Source organism: Patiria miniata, unplaced genomic scaffold (genome assembly GCF_015706575.1).
Source record: "Patiria miniata isolate m_02_andy unplaced genomic scaffold, ASM1570657v1 HiC_scaffold_18, whole genome shotgun sequence".
Lineage (NCBI taxonomy): Eukaryota > Metazoa > Echinodermata > Asteroidea > Valvatida > Asterinidae > Patiria > Patiria miniata.
Window position 1 is genome coordinate 6281226 of NW_024037056.1, and position 15305 is coordinate 6296530.

Consider the following 15305-nt stretch of genomic DNA (forward strand, 5'->3'; position numbering starts at 1 on the left):
CTAATTCATAAGCGTTCTTTTAGTACAAGAATCATTGAAATCGCTCATGTACTTTTCAAGTTACGGCGTTTTAAACTCAACCACCGTTTTAAAGTTCTGTCCACGGATCACACAAAAGGTGTGTGTTCTTTCAGCAAAACGAAAACAATTCACACACATCCTTGTGTGATTTGTTTTCGTGTTGCTGAAAGAACCCTGAACTTTTTTTGTGATCCGTGGACAGAACCTTAAAACGGCGGTTGTGTTTTTAAAACTCCGTAACTTGAAAAGTACATGAGTGATTGGAATGGTTCTTGTACTAAACGAAAGCTTATGAATTGGGCTTTTATGTCCTAGTTTTTGAAAGTGCTACATGCAGAACTTCACTAAAACAATGGTCCCGACATTTGGGTTTCGTTTTTTTTTTACTCACCCTGTATGCATCCTGTCTTCAAAGATGAATGCAATGCAAAGAAAATTAACATGCAAGTGCTTTCTGCAGGTGGTGCAACGGGGTTAGAAGTAAATCATCTGAATTCTGAGTGCGAAGTCATATCATGAAAGTTCAAATGTTAGGCCTCGGCGGAGTTAGGTACGGCGTGAAACTTTATGATCAGAATGATTGAAGGCGATGAAGCACAAGGGTTACTGTTCTGTTTTCGTTCTTTTCTCCCCATAGGTCCACCGCTGCCTCGTAAAGAAAAAGGGTGCCACACTTGTCATAAATTTTGGGATTTTGGCCAACCACTGAGCTGTCATAAGACCCCGGTTTGACCCTAGTTCAACGAGTTACCAAAATAACGTTCATTTCTTCAAGTGGGCCTGTACAATACGGAGCCTTGAAACCTTTGCTGCGGTACAGTCTGCCCGCAGGGGACAACGTAGCAGTCGAAGCTCTTCCACGAACTGCTGTAAAGGTAAAATTTCTTCATATTCGTCTATCATTCAAACGTGACACCGTGAAGTGTTACTTGCTAGAAGGGACACTCAAATGAAGAGAAGCAGCCAGTGATTGACTTGACAGTCGGTTATTAAACAGAGTTAATGATTTTTTTTTTCAAAAATGCTTCAGAAACTTTCATCTTTTTACAATTTGTACCAGCTAAAATATAACCAATTGAAATGAGGTCTGATTGAAAGCCTTTCAACAGAGTGAAGTTTGGGCTAGGATGTGATAGTGTTCTCCATTCCTATAAAGAATGAAGCAGACTTTGCCACATGCACTTTTCTCAGATGCTACTTAAATTTTAATTAAAAAAAAAAATTGAAAAAGAGCTTTGTCTGATTGTAATTAAACTTTGAATGTGCACATTTCATTGGATGTCTTCTGCAGGCATTTATGTAGACAACATTCAGTAAAATCTTATTTTAATTGCCAATATATAAAGGATTAAATTCGCCCCCAGCCCGTGCCAGCTGTGACAAAATAAAGAGCCGACTCTTAATGGCTGTGGATAAACTGTCAATGTAGCGAAACATGTTGTGCAGTAGAGTAAGTCCAGACAGCTTATGAATTCTCCGCGCTGCATGCTGCTTGAAATGTCAGCTGATAATGTGATTCCATGTTGGCACTACACAACATTGGCACTGAATGTAGACCAGGGCCGATTTTTTTCCCCCTTCCATAACAAATTTTCTCGACACCGTGATCTTGTTAAACACAGACATGGCCTCTGCTTTGCAAATCATATTTCATGCTTCCGTGCACAGTGGGACTTCATCGTTGATCTATGGGGAAAATACCCAAGCATTGAAACTATACCATAGATTTTCTGTTGGCTTTTAAACACAATGAAAGCTGCGTTTCTGGCAAAATAATGCATTGAAATGTAATACTGACCAGAAATATATTCGTTGTGGTTTGAGTTTAAAGTTGGTGTATACGTGTTTTTTGGGTGTGGCGCCTTGAAATTTTTTTTTCAAATTGAATCGATAATTTGCTAGCATTACATTAGTAAAGAGCTTTCCGATGAGGCATTGCACGAAAAAATCGGCTAGCGACAAGTAATCCATGAAGTAAGTTAACTTTTGAATTAAGAGCGGGACGCTTCCAATTCGTTTTGAATAGTGTGCGCGATTTCTGAACTGGAGCGCGCCATTTAAAACCACTTTTTAAAACTGAAGGCCTGCAAGCAAATGAATTTGTTACATAGTATGTACAATGTAAGAACAATGTTATATTAAGCTTTGAAGTTAACATTCACAATGAAATCTTAATATCCCGTATTTCGTATTCTTTGTATGACACAATACTAAAACCAGAGCGTCACCTGACACCTTGTAAATGACAGGTTGCTTATTATAATTGATCATTGATGATCCAAGAAACATCTCAATATCACAACCTTGTCAAATCATCCAGGTGTGTAAGATGAGGTCGTATGAAAGTTAATCTAGTGCAAAATAGCGGGTGAAAAGCGGGGTGGGTGGAGGACAGTCGGGATACGGCGACGGTAATAAACAGGATCTCTGCCCGATTAACCACCTGATGGACAGACACACCAAGGTGGAAGAATTGACTCGACAAATTAAATAAGACATAGATCGGAAGGGGTTGGGTGCAAGATCCTGAATCACCGGTTGAGGTGGATCTTCAAGTAATTTGACATGGCTAGTGGGTAGAGATGATAGCCTTGATCGGGGGCACAAGATGAGTGATTTGATAACGCCCGCGCAGACTTGTTTTTCATGCTTCGATGGTAGGGCTCACTGAAAGTGATTTGTTTTCTGGGGGTAAATAATCTGCCCACTTGTCAGTCGGGGCATCGCTGATTTCGCTCTTGGGTTTGCGATGGATAGATAAGGCAGAAAGAAATGAACGACAGTTCAAACGCATGCACGATCTCTGCACAAGGTACAACTCTATTGTTAGCTCTTGTCCAAGATTATGACCTTTTGTAAACATGAACATTTCAAAAATTGACAGTTGTTTCCACAAGGAATTTCTAATGTGTATAAGAACACGATTGAGAATTGCGTATTGCGAACACACACACCAACCCACACCTTCGTATGATGCATTAATTCTCTTGTGTCATATATCAGTGTACCAATTCCAGGATACGCGTTAACAGCGAAATGTGTTTTGACAAGATATCTATTTTAGGACGTGACGCCAGATGAGTTGGCGTTTTCAGGAATACCTATTAAGCTGACAGAATGTACACGATATTGGACAATTAAAGACATCTTTCACTTCGTCTGTTTTCCTTTCAGGGGGATTTCAAGATCGACCTTTTCATTTGAACCGATGACCCTCCATCACCGTTCTCTTCAAGGCAGTCGGCTTATTAGCTTGAACGCCTCGCCCGTTGTCAACCACTTGATCAGGAAATCTTCAAGTAGTAATTCACTGAGTTATTACCACCAGTGTCCTCACCTATGTGTGTCCTGCGTGTTCCGTTCCCCTGGAGATTGCCTCGCAATTGCCTCGGCTGAAAGAAATGCTCCAAGGCAGAGAGTGCGAGATCTTATTGAGGAAAAGGGTAAACCACTTTCAGCAGAGGAGCGCGTGTTGGCGTGGTAAACAAATTACTAGGAATTAATTGAACTTCAGTGTCTGAATTAAAAGTGCACTTAATTTGATTGTCAGTTCTGCATGAGCTGTAAACTCTGCAATTAACTGCATATTGCCTCGCTGAATGAACATTGAAATGGAAGAATGGAAAGTGCCCATCTTGTGATTGCGTTATCGAGTGATCCTGATCTCTTGCGGTGAGCAACACACCGAGTCTTCTGTGAACTAGCCCGATCGCAGCGAAACGGTACAAGCTCCAATCATGTTAAGTGAAAGTTCGTACAAAATGGGGGGTCCGAATCTGTGTAATGTCTCTTATGAGTTCCTCATCAATGACGCAACATTGGAGGAAAACCACTACAACACGGCGTCAAGTTTCGTGTACGATGTCACTTACGACTGCTACACCCAGAGCGGCATCTGCGCCTATTACCTGTATGAGATGACGGGGGAGACCCTCATTGATCATCTCAAGTATATCATGATACCACAGCACTACGAGTACGCAAAGGTTATCCCCTTCATAACGGTGGTAGGCTTGCTGTGTCTCGTCGGTATCATTGGCAATCTACTGACTATAGTTGTGATACTGAGGAACCGAATACTGCAGACGACATCCAACTACTTAGTCAGTATGGCCTTCTCAGACCTCTTGATACTTTTACTCACCGGACCCATGGAGGTGGCTTACGAACTCAAAGCCTGGCCCTGGACGTACACTCGTTTCATGTGCCGGTTGCGGTACTTTCTGATCGAGGCCTGTACTTTCACTTCAGTTTTGAACATAACTTCTTTCACCACAGAGCGGTACATCGCCATCTGCCATCCCATCAAAGCAAAGTCTTACGTCTCGCATTCGCGCGCCATCAAAATCATCGTCGTTATTTGGATTGTCTCGCTTGGTGTCAGCATACCGCTGTTTCTGGGTTATGACACTTATGAAATTTGTCCCGGAATCCCTGAGTCAACCGTGTGCAGTATTCCTACAAATGAGTGGAACAACATCATAGACCGTCTCTATGTCGTCTCCGCTACGCTGCTCTTTCTTATTCCCATGATCCTGATCACGATCTTTTACTCCTTGATTGCGAGAGTGCTGTACGGGGTGAACGTGGAGGTTGCGGTGAGACGCAACTCAAGACGAGCGAGGAACAGAAATGGAATCAACCACAATGAGAAGAAGAAAGAGAACTCTATTGAGCGATCTCGAAAACAGATTGTTAAAATGCTTGGTGAGTTTTTAGAACCACTTTGTTATAATGTGCTTTTGTCTGAGGAAAACAGATGTAATCCATGAGTGCTGTACAAAAATGTATCCTCTGTGAATATGGGCTCCGTGCGCCAAAAAAAAAGATGGCGCGTTTTTACCACTTGTGAGAGCCCCTTGGACAGAGACATATAATACATTTATTTATATGTCTATGCCTTGGACGGGACACCGCGGGTGCGTACTGTACTGGTGCGCGCGCGAAGTATGCACGACTTGCGATGGTCTCCAAGATTAATCCCCGCCCCAATAACATTGGATCATTCGAAATACGCAGTGGATGGACCGGGAACCAGTCGAGGTCTCCCCCAACTCTCCTTTTCTGGCGTTGAAGGGGTACTTGTGCACGGAGCCCATTATGGCGACCACAATAATTTGTGGCGGTATCACACACTCGCGCGTATGCCTTTTGTGAGTGTACTCTACTTGTCCCACTGCGTCCGGCAGTAACACGCGTGTGTCTATGGGATATCTTCCATAGGTCCATGCACAATTTCAAGCCGTAGCCTTAGCAAGTAATTCAGCGCGTCCTTACTCTGATGAGTACGCAAAACAGCGCTGTTGCAAGGGGTCAATAACTTGACGACTCATGCAGACTTCTAAAGCAATGTGCAGTAGTTACTGATCACAAATTCGCAGTATTTCTGTATTCACAAATATTTGGTACTGATTTTGATATCGATTGGAAGACCTTATTTTCAAAACGCGCAGATCTATTTGAAAAAAAAGTGAAATTGTTGCAAAGAATACAAGCAATATTATATAACGGCTGTTTCTTAACTTCATTTTTCGCTTTAGTGTATTCCTAAGTTGTATTCAAGCATATAACAGCCGTCGAAATTGCTTTTGGCAGCCAGGAGAGAGCAGGATTTTAAAAAGGGAACAAAATAGCGTACATGTATATTGCGTTTTGGGAAACACACTCTTCATTCCAATGTCTTGTTTTTTATTGCCTTTGTAGCTCTGGTGGCTGGTTGCTTCGCTTCGTGTTGGCTGCCGTTCCACATCATCAGAATCCTTCCAAACTTCATTCCGTATGAGAACCTACCGATCATTTACTTCGATGTGTTCTACAAGATCTCCATCGTTCTGATGTACACCAGCGCGACCATCAACCCCATCCTCTATAATATCATGTCAGCCAGGTTCCGTCAAGCCTTCAAGAAGACTATCCTCTGTCAAGAAGTAAGGTCGCCTCCGAACTCTAGAGGGGGATATACCACCACGTCAGTGGTCACGCAGACATCTGTGTGACGCGTGGTAGAATGAGCATGTTATAAATGCATGAATATGTGGCTGATATGACGACCATTCTGGGTCGCTGAAATTGCTTTATTGGATTGACTTTGCTTTATGTAGAGAGAAACAGCTGGATTTTTTTATGGATTCCCATTCCAACTTAAACTGAATGAACACCCCCCACCAAGAAACTGTTTCAATACAGCATGATTTGAACCACGTGATTACCCATGCTTGTGCATGCAAATGTTTTATCGCTTGCTGGGACCCTGTTGTACATATGATTTACCAGTTCAAAAAATGACAAAATGTACATTCAGACTATAGTGCCGAGTTCGTTGCTATTGGAGTTATAGGTGGAGGGACATGTTCATTAATTTAACAACTTTGTGCAAGCTGTACTTGTTTTGGTATATATTTTCCAATTTTTTTGGGGGTGGACTGTTTCATATACGAGTATGATGTATGATGTTCTATGCATAAAGTGAGTTTGGGACAAAAATTGTAACTTTGACATTTCATGTCAAACAAGAGGTGGTTCCATCCGTTCTGTGGTAATGTTTCGCCAAGTGCATCCCAATTTTCAACCACTTTTCTTGACTAAGATTGAGACTCGATCTTTTGGGGGATTTTCGAGTTTGTCTGTCTATACTGTTTCCGATATTTTGTACTCAGTTTTTTTAGTACATAGTTATATCTTTGCTGGTAGAAACAAACGCGCCAAAACGCGTTAAAAAAAACCCCCAGAAATTATCAGCATGAAAAAAAAAGTTTGGATGATTTTGTCTTTTTGAAGTTATCTTGGTCCAATCTGCTTCAACCAATTCCTTATATTCAAAAATGCGTTGACGCTGACGCAGTTTATGCTTGCGCTGTGCATGACAGATTTGTTGCTTTTACGTAATGCATGATTTATGTGAATGTGTGGAGGTTTTTCTGTCTTTATGAGTACTGCTCGCTAATCTGGTTGACTGGTGTAGTTTCATGACTTTTCTGGGGAGGAATATTCCCACAAATGTACCATTAGGGAGACACGTTATCGTAATTTCTTCGACAATAGGGAGACACTGGTCATTAGGGGGACATTTTCATGTCTCCCTAATTCCACAGCCCCCCTTTAGAGGCACAGTTTTACGGTCGCAATCAGGTTATATTTGTTGCTCGTGGTCTAATTAGTAAAAATACTGAAATTCGTGGGAAAAGGACAAGGGAATATTGGGTTAGGGCACATTGAAGTTTGAAAAATTTTGTGCACAAGTCTATGGGACTGTCTCCCAAATGACCCATTCCCGGTAATTGTTATTTCTGTTATATGTTTGAGCTATGAGGGGTGTGTACAAGCATAACATTCACTGTGTGGACTTCCGAACAAAAGATGTCATAACAAACCAGGTAGCAGCGACCTTGTGTGGACTTGCCCACGTCCACACAAGGTTTTCCCCTCTCTGGAAAACAGGTTAAGAGGCATTTTCGGGTTACCTGTGTCAAATTGAGGAGAAACATTAAAGGGAACCATAGAAAACAATTTGGGTTGAAAGAGTTTTCACAGTGTGAGTAAAATGAGTTTTGTGACCACACGAAAACAAAAGAATGTCCACACTAGGTATGTAACGTAAACATGTCAGTGTTTAGCCTAGGGGATTATATTGAAGAGATGATACACAATCACCACCCGAAATGTTTGTACATATGCAACTCCAACATTAATAAGTGAATCGTTTTCACGCCACGGCATATTATGTCCTGCTACACTAAATTACCTCAGTCAGGTATTTCCAGGAGTTATTTTTAACGAACTGTGTTCTGCAGTGTTCAGCGTGTCCTCTGTATTCGATGAAACTATCAGTACGTTAGGAGCATTTCAAAATGATAAATAAGTGGCATTTTGAGTGGCCTATTTTGAATGATATTTTGGGAAGATTAAACTGCTGATTTGCCCTCACACATGTTGGAACTCACTCTAGCTGAACTCCAGCGAATTATATCGCTATCGTTTACAGGATCTGCCCTTTTGCAACATACTCGACTTCTTTGTTTTTCCTTACACGTTCATCGTGTTGAACCTCTGGTCTTTATAACACGTACGCCTGTCTTCAGTATTAATTTTCAAACTTAAGTGAGTGTTTGTAGCTTATCTTCAGTGAATATGATGTGTTTGGCAATTGGAATTGTATTCTTGGTATGTAGGAGCAGCAATTGGTAATCGTAGTTGTTAGCAGTGATTAGTGATATAAACTTCGCTTTAATTTGCGAGACATAAACATATTTAGATGTAATGCTTTTTCAGTATTACTGCTTTGGCCTTCAAAGATGAAATCCAAAAGAAGACCGAAGCTCAAACAATAGATAGATGTGCATCAGTAGTACTCGCACCGGGCTGATAGTTTTAAAATAACGGGACGGTAGCTAAAACATTCGACAAAATTCAAATTCAATTCAATTCAAATCAAAGTAGAGATGGAAAATTACAGGAAACTGTTCAGCATTTTATTAAATTTTTTATTTTTTTTCAAACGATTCAACACGAAATTTGAAGACGAACTTTTCTTAGTTTGTATAATCGTCGCAATTAGCAAAGCCTAATTATTAAATTTGAAAAGCATTGATTGCTTCTAAAATATGGTGGAAATAATGGACGTTTATTATGCGGAAAGGGAATATGTGTAAATAATTCAAGCATGTGTCTAAATTTGTTTAGCGATATTGAAGTATTAACAAATATTTTTATCAATTCATCAATGGATGATTTCTGCACTATATATATAAATATAATTATAATATATGAATATTTTATTCATTCGAAGTAAACTGTGCATTTTAAGTTGTACAGAATTGACCATTATGCATATCGTTTGTTGTAACATTAAGTAGATTTTATGGATGCAACTGTAAATTTTGTAGTTTTTTTTTTTTGTCGATTGAAAATTGACTTTGTATATTACAGGTGCATTAGTTCAGTTAGAATTAGTAATTCAAAATGTTAATTGAGAGAAAGGCATGGGGTTTTCAGATCACAGGAGCGTAAAGCGAAGAGGGAGTCGTCAGGGATTGACCATCTTTTTCTTTACAAATTAAGCCTGCAGACTGACCTTAAATTGGATGATTAGTTGAAGGAGATCACATTAATTCCCTCTAGATTATCTGTGGATTCTGAGTTGGTTCTTGGAAGTGTTTGAAGTGAGCGAAACATTGACGAAAAGTATTAATGACGGATGTATGCGAATTAGCATTAACAAATTCTAATAATGACAGAGTAGGAATGTTAAACGACATCAAATTTGTGTCAGAAGTATTCATTAGATACTGATATAAAATGTTTCACTAGTAGAAATTTTAGATGCAGTGTATTTCACCGTGGATTCTTACTTATTACATTTTGGCGTTCCCTATAGAGAAGCATAATGTTAACTTCAAGGATGACATAATATAGGAGATGCTCCAGATAAAATTAATTTGACAAACGGGGACGCATATTGAGGCAAGGCGAACTAAAATTCAATTAAATGCCCTTATATAGAACAGTGAATGCCATGGCCGTCGCAGGTGGGATCTAGTCGTAGGCATGTATATACGTATACCTAAAACATTTCAAATCCTAACATGTGCACTGACAATAAAGTATTCTAAAGTCAAGTTTGCAAAGTCAAAATGAGGTACTTTGTTGAATTTTCTTTTCCCAGGAGGATGTTTAATAGCCTAGCCCCATTGCTTCGCTGTGGCAAAGATGTCACATCTTTACATCACAAATTTATTTAATCTTAATGTTAGTGATTGTTTTTTTTTTCTTTGCTATTTTCATTGCTGCAATGCTGTTTTGTGCTGAGAGTTATACTCGATCCTTTTTTTTTTTGCCAACCGGCACATTTCTTTTTCTTGCTCTTTAATATCGCGTGCTTATTCGCATAATTTGTTCTGCTCCTCGCTTTACAGTCTGCTATCCTCGTGCTCTCATTGTGTCTGTCGTTTTTTTATAACCAATTTGAGTTTGAGGGTCTAAATTGCTGGCGGGATGATTTCAGAACATTTTTCTGTTTTCGATGCAAAATATAGCTGCATTTTCTTGTGCGCAACCTCGTAATAAAAAAATTTACAATGAAAGTTGACAATGGAAATAAAATGTCACTGTAATTTATGTGTTATTTGAGTGATTTGTCATTTTCAGGTTGAGTATTTCGTGATTGTGTTTTCGTTGCGACGTACTCCAACTTTTTGATATTTGGATCCTCATTGTTTTTGGTAAACATTTATGGTTGTGTCCTGTTGATGGCGTCTTTCCTAAGTGTGATCCACAGTGTCTGATGCTGTTATGTGTTTATTGAACCGAGAACGTTGAATCCCGGAAAGGGCCTAAAAATTGACACTACATTGCCAAAAAGTCTATTTCTGCTTTGCTTTTGACGACTATAAAATAATAACCATTCAACATAATGAGACATTAGGCTTGGTAAATGCCTTTGTTTTGAATTCCGCAGTGTAGTGTCTTTGATGGAATTTGCTTGATTGATTCCAGCAGTATTTTGTGAAATATTATTTGAGAGAAAGCGTTGTCCTGCGGTAATGCGTTCCGTTAAGTTATGCGTTCCGTTTACGCAACGTTGCCTTAAGTTATGCGTAACGTTTTACGTTCCACTTGTCAGAAAAGCTGGCTTCAAAAGCGTTTGTCTGCACTGCTTGTACACTTTTTTCACCACTTCTTGTTTCCCTACCTTTTGCTCAGTGTGTATACTGTCAGAACATCTCATTATTCTTTGAGCAAAAGTTGCTTCACCCAGAACCACGACATGCACAGAATGTTGTTCCACAAGACGAATAATTCGTTTGGAGAATGACGTCATGCAAACATCAACTTAAATGTTGGCACAGTATTCTCGTTCGTGCCTGTTGTGGTGTGTGTTTGGCACATTTTTTGCTCGCTGTACACTTGTAAATTCTTTGACACTTGCCATGAGTCTTTCTATACAAGTCTGCCCCAGAAGCCGCTAACGAGATGGGAGCTAGTCTGGCGCCCTGACGCAAGACGAGGTACAATGCTCATCCACCATTTTCTGTGTTTGTAGTCTTGCATGGCACCTGGCTCAAGTACAAAACACATCGTGCTTTGCATGGATGAATTAATGTGTTTCGGTTTTGCTTTCTTAGAGGCTCGGACTTCCAGGCAAGATTATGATTTCGAATTTTGTTTTGGCTTACTAACTCATTGTTTGATTTCATCCTCATCAAAACATGTAGCAGGTTTTATAGAACTATTATAGGTATCTAGCCTTTCCCGTACACCAGATATTATATAGAGCAAACATTAAGAAGATATACCATAGACAGTCGTAGTGTAGGCAAAACAAAATAAGTAGTTCAGAGGACATCGGGTGATTAGATTTTATTGGCTTTTATATATCATCATTTGATGAAAAACCAGTCATTCTGATTGGTATTCTTCAATACATTTCTAAGCCCTTTGGATGAGTAGAAGATTATATCTAATTTAAAAAGTGTAAATATTTGAGAAATCAATGAGCTGTTGCATATTTGAATTTGTGTTCATGAGAATTTCGGGAATTTATCAACCAAAGAGGGCAAAAACCAAGGTAAAGGAATACACTTAAAGATCAAAAGTGATAATAAATGCTGTATTAAAGTAGGAGATTATCGCATATGGCCTAGAGAATTGTTCTTAGATCGAAACTTGCAGTGGTAGAATGTAATTGTTACCCCTTGCTTTCTGAAGTACTTGTGGTATAGTTTGTGATGTTCGATAGTCATTGCGTAGAGTTTTTGTCATTATTGCGATATTTCCCGTATACCGAACAATTTAGCTTGTTGTCCTTCAAATTTAGCTGTTTTCCTTCAATCTAGACCCTACTCCTTCAGACAGTAATTGCATCTCTTGATTGACATGGTTTTTGATTCCCTCTCGCGAGTCTGGTCTGGTCACGTGACTTTGATTCTTCCACGTGACCATTCTTTTCGGTCAGTCACTATAATTTCAAATTGAGTAGATAAGAGTGACATTTGGCTCATTGTCCGTGTAACAACACTGTCATACAAGAACGTTACTTTAAAGATGTAAACTTGATACAATTGGTACATTTTGTGGATGATTTTTCAGGATGTGGTTGAGCTTAGCTATTACCAAACAAAATCAACACTTGTGGTTGACAAGCGTGGTTGTATGTTCACTGAACGTGGCGTCGTAGATGAGGAAAAAGTGGTGTAACGTCTGCTCAGAAAGTTATTCAAAGTCGTGTTTGGGACGAAGTCGACTTGGTGGCGTCCATCCAGATAACCTGATATGTGTCCATATAAAACGAAGAGCCGTCTCATCATGAAGAACAGGATGTTGTGCCCATTGATTGTTTGGTCTCGTTGTAGCCGGTCCGTTGACTCTATGGTTATTTGATATGAAATCAATGTGCCTATGGGGAGTTTGGTGAAAGTCGTTTGGTTTATTGAGTGATTTTTTAGGAGCTGTTATGATGATTTGGTGACCCTTGAGTTTTACAGAGTGTTAGGTTTCAGGTTGTTTTGCAATAAGGTTTTGTCAAAATATTGTTGACTTTCACATATGAAAAATATGGATCTTCTAGTGTCATCAGTTCTTAGCTAACACACGTAAATTAATGTTGACTTGGACTGATTGTAGTAGCCTAAGTAGTATCATAAGACATCGGTCTCGTTTGTCTTTGTGGTTTATCGTCAGTGGTGTATGTTTGAAGGCACGTTTCGCAGCATGTTGTCGCATGAGCTTTTCTGTTGCTTTGATGCTCTGTTGTAATGGTGAGCATGCAAATTTTGTTAACACACTTTAATTTAGACCGTAAATACCTGTACATTAAACCAGACATTGGTCGATTTGGAAGGGGGAAGTGACCTTTGTTTCTGAGAAAGACAGTACAAAAGGCTGAAGTTATTCCAAAACACCAAAACCTATTAGCCACACAATAAATCACAAGTTGATGTAAACCGCTCATAGTCGGACAGATTGGTGCAAAATAAATTGTTCATTTGATGATAAACGCATGATAGTTGGCACACGGTTATAACATACCCTAGAAAAACGTTGTAGCTATAGGTCCATCGCAGATTTGTACTTGGAAGAAATATACGTACAACACTCAATTTTCACAATTTACAAAATGGCTGCCATTGCTTGTTATTCTACCAGTATTTTTTTTCAAAGGACAAATCTGCGATGGCCCTACAGACAAGCATATTTCTCATGACATACTCTGACTGTGTGCGAAATTCCATGCTTGTATCATCAAATGAACAATTCCATCGCCAATCTGCCGTACTATCATGGAATAGAATAAGGTGCAATCTAAAATATTAGCGCACTCACTTGATCTACATTCGATATTTCAATTCAAATCGTACAGTACATGCAGGTATATGTGAAACAGTTTTAATAGAATTACATCACTTTCAATCCATGAATTTTGTTTTGAGTTTGCCATCTCGAAATGTTGTGATAAAGTTTGATCGGTTATTTTGTTGTTGAATTGATCATTGTGTGTTTGATGTGGACACTGTTTTCATTTCATTTTGTGCACATTTTGTCCCAGTCTTGTGTCTCACCCACACGTAGTCGGCACCATGAAACCTTCCAAACGACTGCTGATCCTCATTGCCTGAAATGCCGAGGGACCTCGACATTGTGTTGATCGTAAATATCTCACTCACGTTTTATTTCATGCAAATGTTCGAAGCAAGTCCATAATTATCAAAAATGTGTGTATGCACTTTCAACGAATGCTTTAATCACTAAATTGCACTTAAATTATACCTGTTTTGATTTGTTAAACTAACGTATTTATATGCTTACCAATTTTGCAACAATATCAGAGAACTTTGTTTGAATTTCAATACACTCCATTGAGTTTCTGCTTCTTGTTTAGCATTAAGGATAAAAAGGCCGTCCGTTGCCGAATGTTAACCTTAATACTATAGTACGCACAACTCCCAGATAAAGAGTTGTACCAATTTTAAACAAGTTCGTGTTTCTTTCATTTATGTTTCTGCAGGAACGCGTCATCTGCACTCGCTGGTTCTTGGGCGACAAACATGAACGGCGCTCACTGCAACCAAGCACGGCAGGAATGACATATGTATAATGAGCACATCTTCGTCCGTTATTTCTCTTGATTTTATGGATTTTCCAGTTATAACAAGGAGTTTAGAAAACAAAGGTCAATTGTTGATCCTACAAAATCACGAAAACGCAGTTTCAAGTGACTGATACGATTTTGGGGATCATTTGACGACAGTTAGCTATACGTTGATAGGAAAATACATTTTTCTTATAATTTTGTGTGTAGTTTAATTTGATTTGCAGATGTTTATTATCTAATTCACCTGTATCAAAGAGAAATGGTATAAACTATTTGATATGATATATAGTATTGTATCACATTGCAGAGTTTTTAGAAGTATAGCTCTGAATATTTGGAATGCAATATATGCTGCAATGTTTATTACATTACATTTCCTTACCAAGGGTATGCCCAAGCGATTAAAACTGGTTTCCATGGGGACCCTGCATACATTACACATGACTACATACACGTACAATAACAAATACAAAATAAAAAAACATGTAATTAATGCATAATAGTAAAACTACCACAGATATTACTTATTAAACAACATCGCTGAACAGGCATGATATTGTAGTTGACCTTTTGGTAACCCGTGGGATTACCATTGTTTTATCACCTCTGCCAAAATCAACATACTTTACCTGTTGGCTGATATGAAAGCATCTCGACACCTTTGGTAGACTTTCCTCGATGCATGTGGCCTATAATTACTATTGTAAAACTACTACAGATATTATTTGATTGCTTAACAACATCGCTAAACAGGATATTGTAGTTGACCTTTTGGTAACCTGTAGGATTACAAGACGTTTAATCATGCGCCTCTGCCAAAATCAACATACTTTATTTGTTGGCTGGTATGCAAGCACCTTGACACCATTGGTAAAGTTTCCTCAATGCAGCTGGCCTACTGGCTTAAGAGCTGGAATGATTGCATGGTGTGCGGATTATGAAGGAATGTTACGGAGCAGTTTGAATGTGATGATCGAGCTGAAACTGCTTGTATTACTTTGTGCGCAAGATAGAGCAGAACTGTTGTAGTCCATAAGAGTTGACCATTAGTTTCAAGCTTGAAGCTCATAGTAAGGGAATAAATGTATGCTTGGGAGGTATGAAACACTCTGTTTAAGACCGGTTGTAGTCTGGATGCCGATAATGGACCGATCCAGTAAGCACCGCCCCATGGTGTTCTTACCAATCACAGCCGTGA

At 39.2% G+C, this 15305-nt stretch overlaps 1 protein-coding gene across 2 annotated transcripts; it reads left to right on the forward strand.

Annotated features, from left to right (window-relative positions):
• The first annotated feature begins 644 nt into the window (after window positions 1-644).
• On the forward strand, window positions 645-15111 carry LOC119724419 (growth hormone secretagogue receptor type 1-like). 2 transcript variants are annotated; one of them, XM_038195467.1, is made up of 5 exons: window positions 645-896; window positions 3196-4728; window positions 5725-5948; window positions 13562-13662; window positions 14021-15111. In XM_038195467.1, exons 2-4 carry the CDS (start codon window positions 3759-3761, stop codon window positions 13658-13660), a joined length of 1293 nt encoding a protein of 430 aa, XP_038051395.1. In that variant the 5' UTR covers window positions 645-896; window positions 3196-3758; the 3' UTR covers window positions 13661-13662; window positions 14021-15111. The 2 variants fall into 2 exon arrangements, with proteins under 2 accessions (XP_038051395.1, XP_038051396.1); XM_038195468.1 differs by lacking the exon at window positions 13562-13662.
• Window positions 15112-15305: the final 194 nt, after the last annotated feature.